Below are 13,922 nucleotides of genomic sequence, written 5' to 3'. Positions count from 1 at the left end.
ACCTCAATCTTGTCCTCTCCCGCGATTTGCCCTGTGTGCCCGAGTCGGTGGCAGACGTCAGGCGGTGGGAAAGTTGCGCCCAACATCTTGTGACCCAATTAAACCGCATGTCTGTCAAAACATCATGTGAAGCAACAAGAATAAAATGTTCTGAAATTTCTTTCATGCAGGGTTATGATTCAACTTGTGGACTTAGGAAATTCTTAAACAGACCCGCAGTTGAAGACAGCGTAATAGTTCAGGTGCTGAAGAAACAAGGAGCAATTCCGTTTGTGAAAACAAATGTTCCTCAGACATTATTAAGGTAATATGCAATAGATTACCTTTGAAAGTTGCAGCTTTTAAGAACCGAGAGAAATGTCTCCGCACCAAAATTGTGATGGGAGTGGAAAAGGGCTAATTACTAAGCAGACCGGAATGTATCAACATATTGTGCATATCTTTTGCCCATTGAGCATATTTGAAAAAGAGAGCAAGATGTAATTTCTAACTTTTTTCACAATTATCAAATGGCCATAATATACTGTTGCGGCTAAAATATTGTTTGTGTTTAAATATAAGGAATTTATATATAAGCGAATGGAAAATTGAAAAATATTTTGAATTTACAATATGATTTGACGGTCCTCATTCATCTGATGGCAGTGCAGTGGAAGTTTATCCACACAATACCTTGTCAGCAGGGCATGCCCATTTCAGTGCTTCTTTAGAAAGAGTAGTATGTTCAGATTTGCCCATTTTTATTTTTTTCTATGGGACATAGAGGTTGCTGGCAAGGACAGCATTTATTGCCCACCCTTAGCTGGCTTTAAAAAGGTGATGGTAGAACGTATTAGCTTTTGATACAAAATGATTGGTATTGTGGTGTATATAAGAAATTGTTGTGCTTTATAATTTGTATTTTTGCAGTAATATTATTAAAAAGCAGGTTAAGATGCTTACAGACAGTATGTCTGCTAGAGCTGCAATTAAAAGTGAGTTCATCAGTGATTTTTGCAGGGGAAGTGTTTTGCTAATAGAAATTAAAAGTCATTTTACCAGTTTGCAGATAGACAGCTAATATAATGTTGCAACTGTTTGAACCTGTCTAAACAAATCAAGGCACATCTTGCAACAAGAGACAAAGGAATGTTGTGCGCTTTGAGTGCAGCTGGTGTAGTTAATGGGAGGGGCCAGGTCTATCTGGGCAAAGAAATTGCTTCCTCTAAGCTGAGCAGAAGGTTTTCAGCTTGGCCCTAAAAACAAGTTTCTCTCTCCAAGGACTCTGCACCAATATAGGCAAGTAAAACCTGACTTAACTTTATACATAAGTGTTTTCGAAATATATGGGTTGCTTAATTGGAATGTGCAGGCAGGTTTCAGGAAGCAAGTTAAGATGTTATACCTGTTAACTACAAAGCCATTTTTATGTTGCTAATGTGCTTAATCCTGTGTTCAAATAAAAGTTTGTTTTAATATAAAAACTGTCTACTGGTCAGTGTTATCACTCCTGTGGTGCAGTAACATTTCCTCACAGTTTTGTGAAATACGAACAGTTGGGTTCTAATCCGCGATCTTAACCAAAATTGTCGTGCTGGTCCGAACCCATAATAGTATACAAGTGTAACAAAATCTTACTCGACTTTTACAGAGAACTTTGAGATCACCAGTTAGATAAGGATGGACATACTTGGTAGAGTGAGCCGAATTAATGTTTACCAGACTGGCTCCTGGGATGAGGGCCTTGTGCTGTGAGGAGATATGAGTAGGCCAGGCCTAAATTGCCTGGAGATTCAAAAAATTAGAAGTTATCTAACTGGGGATGCAGGAGCCGAGGGCTCTGGTTGTATATGTGCATAAGTCATGAAAGGTGGCAGGACAGTTGAGAGAACAGTTAATAGAGCATACAATATTTATTAATCGGGGCAGAGAGTACAAGAGCAAGGAAGTTAGGTTGAGCTTGTATAAGATGCTAGTTAGAGCTCAACTGGAGTATTGCGTATAATTCTGGGTGCCGCTTTTTAGAAAGGATGTGAAGGCATTGCAGAGAGTGTTTGCAAGAGTAGTTCCAGGAATGAGAAACTTCAGTTATGAAGATGGATTGGAGAAGTTTGGGCGGGATTTACCGCTGTTCATGCCGGCAGGAAATTCTGGTCCCACGCTGGCGCACGGGTTTCCTGGCAGTGAGGGGTGCTGCCAATGGGAAATCCCGTTGACAATGGTGGGACCAGTAGATCCCGCTGGCGGGGCCGCCTCCTTGCCTTAATAAACGTGGCTGGGTGGTCGGTAAATCACGCCCTGGACTTTATTCCGTGGAGAAAAGAACGTTGAGAGATTTGAAAGAAATATTGAACATCATGAGGGACGTGGAGTAAAACAGGGAGAAATTGGTTCCATTGATGGAAGGATCAAGAACCAGAGGACACCGATTTACGGTAATTAGTAAAAGAAGCAAAAGGCAAGTGAGAAAAATGTTTTGATGCAGCGAGTGGTTCGGGCCTGGAATGCATGGCCTGAGAGTGTTCAGGATAGGTTCAGCCAAGGCATTCAAGAGGGAACACAACGATTATTTGCCACCAGTTTAAACATCCACTTCCTCCACCACTGGCACAGCACTGCTGCAGAATGTGTAATCTACAGATGGACTGCAGCAAGTTGCCGAGTCTTTTCCCACAACACCTTCTAAACCCATGACCTCGACCACCTAAAAGGACAGAAGCAGCACTGATGCGACCATCAATTCACTCAAGACGGGAGTAGAAGTAAACTGTGGCTTTAATCAACTTAGAACAGTGCCTGTCTGCGACTGATCCAATACTGAGAACCGCCTACAGGTCGATTGCTCTTTATACCTCCCATCAAGGGGAAGAGCCATGGGCGGAGCACATACAGGCCCCAACATGTTCCCCTATGGATAATGCCTTACAATGCCCATAGGAAGAACCCACAAGGGCAACAGCATAGCTCAGATACAAATACAAGGGCAACAGCACAGATACAAATACAATGGTGGATTATTGGCATAATACATTTACCACATTCACCCCCTGTTAAAAAAATGAAGTCCGGCGGGGGTGACGGGTTCATAAGTTCAGCCGGTCTGGCGCACAGATTGTGCGCTGTGATCGCCGAAGCTCTGGCGTTGTTGCTGGCCCGGGTGTCGAGCTCATCCATACTGGCATTGGTAGTGAGGGCACCACGTGCGGGTACAGGCGTGGATTCCGGGAGCGTCTCTTCTGGAGCTTCATTCCTGTGGATCGGTGAAGGGGGGATGGTGGGTGGGAGGGAGCGCGGGAGCCATATCGGGGCGGGGGCGCTGGTCATGGTAGGTTGGGCGGGATATGGTGGAGGGGCAGTGGTGGTGGTGGTGGTGGAACCGGCGGGCGACAGGTCCCGGAGGAGACCGTAACCTGTCGGCCATCGGGGTGTTCGATATAAGCGAACTGGGCGTTGGAGTGTAGGAGCTGGACCCTCTCTACCAGAGGATCGGATTTATGGCTACTGACCTGTTTTCTGAGTAGGACTGGCCCCGGTGTCTTCAGCCAGGATGGAAGCCGGGCCCCTGAGGTGGACCTCCTGGGGAAAACAAATACGCGGTCATGAGGGGTCTCGTTTGTGGCCGTGCAAAGTAGGGACCTAATAGAGTGGAGCGCATCGGGGAGGACCTCCTGCCAGTGAGAAACTGGGAGATTCCTGGACCACAGGGTCAGTAGGACGGTCTTCCAGACCGTCGCGTTCTCCCTCTCCACCTGCCCGTTTCCACTGGGGTTATAACTGGTAGTCCTGCTCAAGGCGATGCCCTTACTGAGCAGGTACTGACACAGTTCATCGCTCATGAACGACGAGCCCCGGTCACTGTGGACATAATTGGGGAAACCAAACAGGGGGGAAACCAAACAGGGTGAAAACACTTTGTAGGGCTTTAATGGTGGTGGACGTGGTCATGTCGAGACAAGGGATTGCAAAGGGAAAGCGGGAGAACTCATCAATAATATTGAGGAAATATGTATTGCGGTTATTGGAAGGGAGGTGCCCTTTGAAATCGATACTGAGGCACTGAAAGGGCCGGGATGCCCTTACCAGGTGGACCTTATCTGGTCGATAGAAGTGTGGTTTACACTCCGCACAGATCTGGCAGTCACTGGTCATAGCTCTGACCTCCTCGGGGGAGTAGGGCAGGTTGCGGGCCTTAATTTAGTGGATAAGCCGGGTGACCCCCGGGTGGCAGAGGTCATCGTGGATAGTCCGCAGTCGGTCATCTTGCGCGCGGGACAGGGCATCTGGAGGCTCGTTGAGTTTCCCAGGACGATATACGATATCGTAATTATAGGTGGCAAGTTCGATCCTCCATCTCATGATCTTATCATTCTTGATTTTGCCCTGCTGCGTATTATCAAACATGAAGGCTACCGATCGTTGGTCGGTGACGAGGGTAAACCTCCTACCAGCGAGATAGTGCCTCCAGTGCCATACGGCTTCCACGATGGCTTGGGCCTCTTTTTCGACTGAGGAGTGCCGAATTTCGGAGGTGGTGAAGGTGCGCAAAAAAAACGCTACTGGTCTGCCTGCTTGGTTGAGGGTAGCGGCGAGAGCGACCTCTGATGCATCGCTCTCCACCTGGAAAGGGACGGACTCATCCACCGCGCGCATCACGGCTTTGGCGATGTCCGCCTTGATGCAGCTGAAAGCCTGGCGGGCCTCAGTCGCCAGTGGGAAGATGGTGGCCTTGATTAGTGGGCGGGCTTTGTCCGCATAGTTGAGGACCCACTGGGCATAATATGAAAAGAAGCCGAGCAACCTCTTCAGGGCCTTGGGGAAGTGGGGGAGGGGGAGTGTCAGGAGGGGGCGCATACGGTCAGGGTCGGGTCCTAGAACCCCGTTTTCCACGACGTAGCCGAGGATGGCTAGTCTGGTTGTGCGGAAAATGCATTTCTCCTTGTTGTACATGAGGTCTAGGGTTTGGGCGGTTTGGAGAAATCTGTGGAGGTTGGCATCGTGGTCCTACTGATCATGGCCACAGATGGTGACATTGTCCAAGTACGGAAATGTGGCCCGCAGCCCGTACCGGTCCACCATTCGGTCCATTGTTCTTTGGAACACCGAAATCCCGTTTGTGACTCCAAAGGGGCCCTGGAGGAAGTGGAAAAGGCGGCCGTCTGCCTCAAAAGCCGTGTAGTGGTGGTCCTCTGGGTGGATTAGGAGCTGGTGGTATGCAGACTTCAGATCCACCGTGGAGAACACCCGGTAGTGCGCGATCTGGTTTACCATGTCTGCAATCCGGGAAGGGGGTACGCATCGAGTTGCGTGTACCGGTTTATGGTTTGGCTGTAATCTACAACCATCTGGTTCTTTTCCCCGGTCTTGACGACCACCACCTGAGCTCTCCAGGGGCTATTGCTGGCCTCGGTGACTCCCTCCCGCAAGAGTCGCTGGACCTCGGACCTGATAAAAGTTCTGTCCTGTATGCTATACCGCCTGCTTCTGTTGGCGACTGGTTTGCAGTCGGTGGTGAGGTTTTCGAATAGAGTGAGGGAGGGTCGACTTTTAGGGTCGCGAGGCTGCATATGGTGAGTGGGGGCAGGGGCCCCCCGAACTTCAGGGTTAGGCTCCTGAGGTTGCATTGGAAATCTAGTCCCATTAGGAGAGGAGCGCAGAGGTCTGGGAGCACATATAATTTAAAATTGGCGTACTTGGCGCCCTGTATTGCTAGGGTTGTGGTAGTGCACCCTCGGATTTGCACAGAGTGTGACCCAGAGGCGAGGGAGATGGTTTGGTGCGCCGGGAAAATTGGGAGTGAGCAGCGTCTTACCATGTCCGGGTGAATGAAGCTCTCTGTGCTCCCAGAGTCGAAAAGGCAAGGCGTCTCGTGCCTGTTTACCCGGACGGTCATCATGGAGCTCCGGAGATGCTTGGGTCACGACTGGTCCAGGATGACCGCGCTGAGTTGCGGGTAGCCGGTTTGGTCGGATATGCTGGGGCGGTTCCGCGATGGCTGCCCTTGTTGATCGTACGCGTCTAGCGGCGTAGCAGATCGCGGCCAAGATGGCGGACCCCGTTGGTCGAGTGTGGCAAGCGGTGAGGAAGATGGTGTCCAAGATGGCAGCCCCCATGGATTGCACGTGGCCGGCCGCTTGGGGGAGGATGGCCAAGATGGTGGCCCCCGTGAGTCGCATGTGCTGTGAGGGCTGGAAGATGGCTGCCCCCACGGATAGCACAAGGCTGATGACGCATCTACAGGGGTCGGAGTCGGCAGACACGCTGCCACACTGCGGGGTCTGCGGGCCTGTGTGTCTGAGGATCGGGCCTGTGAATTAGAGTTCTTGGACCTGGCCAGGCAAACTTTGGCGAAATGTCCTTTTCTCCCGCAGCTGCTGCAGTTCGCGTTACGGGCCGAGCAGTGCTGCCGGGGGTGTTGGGACTGGCCACAGAAATAGCAGGGTAGCCCCCCCATGGTGGGAGGGCGGCCGCGCGGCACAGGCCTGGGGTAGTCTTTGGTCTGGTGAGGATGTGTCGCGCGTAGACCTCGTTCACGGGCCGTACATAGAGGCATTCGAGCATCGCGAGGGCGTCTGCATAGGAGGAGGCCTCGTCGAGTTGAACAGAGATTCGATGGCTCACCCGTGCGTGGAGGAGGCTCAGCTTCTGTTCATCGGTGACGGAAGGTGTGGAGGAGGCTGCAAGATAGGTCTTGAAGCAGTGGAGCCAGTGCGAAAAAATTTATTTCACCTCCGCGGCCTGCGGATCGAGTTCCAGTCGGTCAGGTTTGAGGGCCGATTCCATAGTTGCGTTTAAGTTGATTAAATTGATGCGACCATCAATTCCCTCGAGACGGGAGTAGAAGTAAACTGTGGCTTTAATCAACTTAGGACAGTGCCTGTCTGCGACTGATCCAATACTGAGAACCGCCTACAGGTCGACTGCTCTTTATTTCATAGAATTTACAGTGCAGAAAGAGGCCATTCGGCCCATCAAGTCTGCACCGGCTCTTGGAAAGAGCACCCTACCCAAGTTCAGCACCTCCACCCTATCCCCATAACCCAGTAACCTCACCCAACACTAAGGGCAAATTTGGACACTGAGGGCAATTTATCATGGCCAATCCACCTAACCTGCACATCTTTGGACTGTGGGAGGAAACCGGAGCACCCGGAGGAAGCCCACGCACACACTGGGAGGATGTGCAGACTCCGCACAGACAGTGACCCAAGCCGGAATCGAACCTGGGACCCTGGAGCTGTGAAGCTATTGTGCTATCCACAATGCTACCGGGCTGCCCTAAATACGTCCCTTCAAGGGGAGGAACCATGGGCAGAGCCCATAAAGGCCCCAACAGGTTCCCCTATGGATAATGCCATACAATGGCCCATAGGAGGAGCCCACAAGGGCAACAGCATAGCACAGGTACAAATTCAAGGGCAACAGCACAGATACAAATACAATGGTGGATTATTGGCTTAATACATTCACCACAAGCACATGCATTTATAGAATTGGTTAGCAGGCTTTTGTTCATACAATGTCATTCCTTTATACTGTGCAGTTTGTGCTGCAGGCTCACACCTAGGAATTGGGTTGAGCCTGTCTCTATCCAAATTTATTCCAAATAAATTTTAACTTCTGCGTTAGCTGGAAAAGAGTCTGACTGGTTCAAGCCTGGCTCGCTGGGGTAAAAATACTGTGGGTTATTACTGCGCATTAAAACCCTTTCTGGGGCTCAGCATAACAGAACTGTGGATCTAATTGGTTGTCAAGGATTCAGCTGGAAAAATACACCTTTCAAATGAGAAAAGTCTTGTGGAGAAATCAAAAAATATATTTGTTGGTCATTCCTGCTGTTGAAAAACGGCCAGCTGCAGCAGAATAGCTGACACAGTTCCAGAAAAGCTGACAAATGCAAAACAGCCCTGAACCTATATGCCTTATTTCTCTTCATATGAGGCTTTGCACTGAAAGCAAAGGTCAGTACTTCCGCTAAATATATCCAACATTTTATGATAGCGTAACAACTCTAAAATACATAAAAATATAATTTTCAGTTATTCCTAAGTTATGCCTGAGTTTATAGCTGTTGAAGGTTTGAGATTTCTTTTCCAAGGGAATCTGAGGCCATGCCTCCTCCCAGAATATTTTGACCTTTGACCCTTCATTTGATGCGACACGGTGTCACAGTGGTTAGCACTGCTGCCTCACAGAGCCAGAGACCCAGGTTCGATTCCAACCTTGAGTGACTGTCTGCGTGGGTTTCCTCCGCGTGCTCTAGCTTCCTCCGACAATCCAAAGATGCGCAGGTTAGGTGAATTGGCCAGGCTAAATTGCCCCCCTAGGTGGGGTTAGGGGATAGGATGGGGAATTGGGCCTGGGTGGGGTGCTCTTTCAGAGGGCTGGTGCAGACTCGATGGGCTGAATGACCTCCTTCTGCACTGTGAGGATCCTGTGATCGATGATGTATTTTGAAGCTTATTATAAATCTGATTAAAAGTTAGTTGATTGAAAAACTAATTTCTCTTAGGTATCAAAATAGAAATAGTCATTTGGGCTTCAATACAGTTTTATAAGTGAAGGAGGTAGGTTAATATCCTGCCAATAGAACAATGGATCGAGGAATGTCAGACAAACGTGTTAAGCATGTATTGCCAACAATAATATCTCGCACCTTTGCAATCTTTTGAAAATGTTTCTATTCTTCTATATAACTAAGAATCATTATATTAAGAATCATTGTCATTAAAACAAATAAGGCGCACAAAAATATGAAGATATGAAGAGCTGAAGCATGTGCTTTAAAATACATGTACAACTGACTGTCTCCAGGCTATGGAGACAGCAATCCACTTTACTGTCACTATTGCCACTCATAATATTTTCATTTGTAAATTGACTGCTGTAATATAAGTTGTGTGGGTGCATTTTCCCAATCCCGCCATAGGAACAAAGACACTTTAATGATGCATGGATAAACAAGCTGAATCCAGCTAAAGTACAGATATTAATGACAGGAGCAAGTGTTGCCAACCACCTGTGGTCTGCACCTTATATCACAGTAGCATTGAAGTAAAATCCTAACTTCGCAATAAAAACATCTCTGCTATGATTCGGGCGCGATACAGCAGACGTGAGGAACATCCCGCTATTGAACAGCACTTTGCCGGGTTTCTTTTGGCTTTAGGGAGATTCTCTCCATCGAGGCCTCACTTAGAGGGATTTCCTGCTGGCAAGCTCCAGTTTGCCAGCAGGAAAGGTTCCTCATGGATCGGGGCGCCATTTTGGAAGGCTTCCCCAATGCCTCCACCCCCCAATTTCAGCCTCCCCCCCCCCCCCCCCTCCCTGTTTTTGACCATCTTTCAACCCCCAACATTAGTGAGGCCCCGGAAACCAACATTACCCCCTCGACCTGGCAAGCCCCCCGGCCTCCCTGGCAGTGCCAACCTGGCTTATGGGCACCCAGGAACTGCAGCCTGGTACCCTGGCAGTGCCCCTTCTAGCCTGGCAGTGCCATTCAGGCACCCTGGCAATGCCAAAGTGCAAGGGGAGTGACAGGGTGCCACCCTGCCCTGTCCCTGACCACCCGGGGCCTCCAATGGCCTGGGAGATCCCTCCACTCTCTGCCCACGTTTGTGTGGACTAGGAACCAAACGGCGCCCTGGTGAGGTCAGCCAGGTGCAGCCGATGAGTCCCGGGGGCCGGGTGAATCCAGCGAATGTAGATTTAAATGAGCCGTATCCAGATCACGACACCTTGCAAGATTCCGTTCGATCTCACGAGACATTTATAGTATTGCGAATCTCGCGAGAGGCCTCTCACCAGGTTCCTTGGCCTCCTCCCGACACCAAATTGGGCGTGATGAGGCCGCTGACTCTTGCCCAGCATCTGGAAACCTTGTTGTCTCAGGTAGAAAAAAAATAATTGGTTCTGACGCTTCTATTTCGGTTTTCTACTGATCTGATCGGTTCATGTTGACCGTCACCAATTCAAAAAAACAGAGTGGAATTTTGCCAATGGTACGCTGTTGCTGACAACAGGCCGAAAATGTGTGCCACTTCCTCTTGCTTACCACGGGGGTTAAATTTAAGGTGCCAACACTGTGCACAGGAAACATGTGATTCTGTGACAGCAGTTGTTTTTCAGTGATGAAGCCCACTGTCAGACACCACAGCTACAGATGAGCTATAAATGAGCCTCCTGATCAAACAGGGAGGTTCTGCATCACAACTCAAACTTTCCTGCCCAACTCCACTGCATTTAACATGAGACATATTGAGAACACACAGGTGGCATGGGTGTTTTTCTTAGTTTAAGTTTCACTTGTAAGTAATTCACATTACATTGGTTTCACTTTTTTCACGTGTTTGTCATCATTATTAGTTGAGACTAGCTTAGTTAGAGAACTAAATGTACCGGCAAATGCACCTCATACCAGCCTCCCCGAACAGGCGCCGGAATGTGGCGACGAGGGACTTTTCACAGTAACTTCATTTGAAGCCTACTTGTGACAATAAGCGATTTTCATTTCATTTCATGGTTGGTGCTCATTGATGGCTGCTCATTGTGGAGGAACCAATGTTGCGGTTTTGTGTTTACTCTTTATTAATATCCATGTTAATGTCCAGCAGTATACCCGCTGCTCTGTGAGACTGGTCTGACTTGCAGCCTCAGCTGGCCCTAATTTTAATGCATTGCCTGAGATCACTCTCAGAGGCGACAATTGAAAAGTTGTAGGCATGTTGTAGGCTCAAAGCTCTGTAAGGACGCTGCCAGCCAACACCCTGAGATGAATCTGTATTTGGACAGTAGTGACACTGTCCTTTACCTTGATTGATTGTCCCCACCACCCTCTACTGCACCCATGATGCCAGGCCATTCCCACCTCACTGCACCATGCCCACAACCCCACTTCACATCCCACTCCCCTTGCCACTGACTTATCCTTGCCTGTCCTGAGACTCCATGTAAGCTGCCATTCCCCTGCTTCCCTCCCTTGTGCTGTTGCGTTCAACAAGGAAAACTGCTGACTTTAGTCACAAAGCCAACTGTCCTATGCCACCATAAACAAGTCTGAACTCAGTGCGACGAGATTCACATGAACCGCTGACTTAAGCTTAAAGGTAAGCCTGCGTTGAAAAACACGTTTATGCGGCACACTAGCACAGCGGTTAGCACTGTTGCTTCACAGTGCCAGGGTCCCAGGTTCGATCTCCCGTCTTGGGTTACTGACTGTGCGGAATCTACATGTTCTCCCCGTGTCTGCATGGGTTTCCTCCGGGTGCTCCGGTTTTCTCCCATAAGTCCTGTAAGCCGGTAGGTAAAAAAAGTTAGGTAATTTGGACATTCTGAATTCTCCCTCAGTGAACCCTAACAGGCGCCGGAGTGTGCCGACTCGGGTCTTTTCACAGTAACTTCATTGCAGTGTTAATGTAAGCCTACTTGTGACAATAATAAAGATTATTATTATTAATGAGTGCTCATGGCATGCAAGTATGTTACACGTACAAACCCTCGCAGGCTGACATGAGACCCGACATGCCAGAAACACACGGCTGACTTTGAAATGAAAAATGAAATGAAATGAAAATCACTTATTGTGACAAGTAGGCTTCAAATGAAGTTACTGTGAAAAGCCCCTAGTCGCCACATTCTGGCGCTTGTTTGGGGAGACTGGTACGGGAATTGAACCATGCTGCTGGCCTGCCTTGGTCTGCTTTAAAAGCCAGCTATTTAGCCCTGTGCAAAACCAGCCCCATAATAATAATCGCTTATTGTCACGAGTAGGCTTCAATGAAGTTACTGTGAAAAGCCCCTAGTCGCCAGATTCCGGCGCCTGTTTGGGGAGGCTGGTACGGGAATTGAACCCGCGCTGCTGGCCTTGTTCTGCATTACAAGCCAGCTGTCTAGCCCACTGTGCTAAACCAGCCCCTATTATCATTGCATCTCAAATTGCCATTGGGAAATCAACATTTAGCATCCTGACTCAGTTAGCCTGCAACCCCCCCCCCCCCCCCCCCCCCCAACCCACACACCCAACCAAACATTGTTCCCTGTGAAATGCCTCCTAGTTGACAGCGGGATTAAACTATCCACTGAGAACTTAAAAAGCTATTGGTTGGTTTGCATGGCTATAATAAGTATCCCTTCCTGAGTTAATACGTTAATGATGCTGCAGTCCTTTTGAAATGTTAACAGGGGGAGGTAGAGACATTTCAGGTTTCTTGTTATTATTACAGATCACAATGTCTTTTGCTTTACAACAGCCTTGAGTGCAGTAATCCTATTTATGGACAAACCGTCAATCCACATGATACAAAGCGAACATCAGGTGGGTCATCTGGAGGAGAGGCTGCCTTAATTGCAGCGGGTGGCTCCATCCTCGGTATTGGAACAGACCTTGGTGGCAGTGTACGCTTTCCAGCTGCATGCTGTGGAATCTGTGCTTTCAAACCAACTGCAAATCGATTAAGGTAAGTAATCTGTTTGTTACTGTCATAGGAATACGGGTTGGCCATTCAGTCCCTCAAGAAAGATGGGTATAGAGGGATATGGGCCAAAAGCAGGCAATTGGGACTAGCTTAGTGGTACAAACTGGGCGGCATGGACAAGTTGGGCCGAAGGGCCTGTTTCCATGCTGTAAACCTCTGTGCCACTGTGACTCACTCAAATGGCAATATATCCTTCCTGAATGTTGGATACATTCAAATTGTTTACTATAATTGTAGAGACTGATCATTTAAAATATAGATTTGAACTTCTAATTGTGAACTGAAAGAATGACACATCAAGATTTCACATTTCAAATCTTTTACTATGACAAACGACTAAAAAAGCACCAGACTAAAAGCTAGTTTTGTCTTGTATTAATTTGTACTTTAAATGACCAACACAAAAAGTTCATTTTTACTTTTGACACATCGCACTCTCCACGCAAATGCTTGCCAGTAGCTCCCAGCTTCCACTGAGTTGTGCTGTGTCTGTAAAATCTCAGACACTTCGACCAGTTTATTAATCAAACGCTTTACCCAGGTATCTTTATTGGCGAGGTGAAAAAAGGACAACGTAAGTGTATAAATCAAATAACTTTATTCAACAAAGTGTAAAACAGTTACCCTTACATTAACCCTTAAATTATCGCACTAATAACAGTCCCAAGATTATTTTTTTAATAAATATTTGTTATCAATGTTTGTATTTTTGCACTGTACAAGAAATGGATGAAAGGGTTATAATTTGTGATTTACACACTGTTCCTTTTTGCTCCCCCACACTCCCCCCGTCCCCTTTTCTGCTGTCTTCTGGTCCTTTCCTAGGCCCTTCCCTTCACTGTAGATGGGTTGTTCTGGCATTTGTTTTACTTTTATGGCTTGGTGAGGAGCCCTCTGGTCCCTGTGTTGGTCTCTCCCTAGGTTCCCCTTTGGCATTTCCTTGGGTATCTCCCCACTACTCCCCCCGCCCCCCTCTCCTGTCTGCTTTCTGTGGCCCTCGTGGTCCTGTGCATCCCCCCCCCCCACCCCCCGCCATTCTATCCGTTGTTAGCTTCGAACAGGTCATGGAACAGCCTGATGAACGGCCCCCACATTTTGTGGAAGCCCTCATCTGACCCTCGGATGGTCTAATTGATCTTCTCCAGGTGGAGAAATTCTGATAGGTCTGCCAGCCAATCTTCAGTTGTGGGTGGTGCTGCTGATCGCCAACTGAGCAGGATTCTCTGGCAGGCGATTAGGGAAGCAAATGCAAGGGTGTCGGCCCTCTTCCCCATATGAAGTTCTGGCTGGTCCGATACCCCGAAGACTGCCACTTTCGGGCACGGCTCTACCCACACTCCCACATTGCCTCGAAGAAGGCTGTCGAAAACCTGACAAGTCTGGGGCATGTGCAGAACATGTGGGTGTGGTTGGCCAGCCCTCCTTGGCACCATTCACATTTATCCTTCACCTCTGGAAAGAACCTGCTCATTC

At 48.4% G+C, this 13,922-nt stretch overlaps 1 protein-coding gene across 2 annotated transcripts in view; it reads left to right on the top strand.

Moving 5' to 3' along the window:
• LOC140426198 (vitamin D3 hydroxylase-associated protein-like) overlaps positions 1-13,922 on the top strand; it is a 185,751-nt gene that overhangs the window by 54,374 nt on the left and 117,455 nt on the right. For both annotated transcript variants that reach the window (XM_072510684.1, XM_072510683.1), the window contains exons 5-6: positions 171-304; positions 12,225-12,431. In XM_072510684.1, the coding sequence (XP_072366785.1) occupies positions 171-304; positions 12,225-12,431 (341 nt within the window). The remainder of the gene's footprint in view (positions 1-170; positions 305-12,224; positions 12,432-13,922) is intronic.

The sequence above is a fragment of the Scyliorhinus torazame genome, chromosome 7 (genome assembly GCF_047496885.1).
Source record: "Scyliorhinus torazame isolate Kashiwa2021f chromosome 7, sScyTor2.1, whole genome shotgun sequence".
Lineage (NCBI taxonomy): Eukaryota > Metazoa > Chordata > Chondrichthyes > Carcharhiniformes > Scyliorhinidae > Scyliorhinus > Scyliorhinus torazame.
Note: the sequence above shows the minus strand (reverse complement) of the source record. Positions and strands in the feature narration are given on the sequence as shown.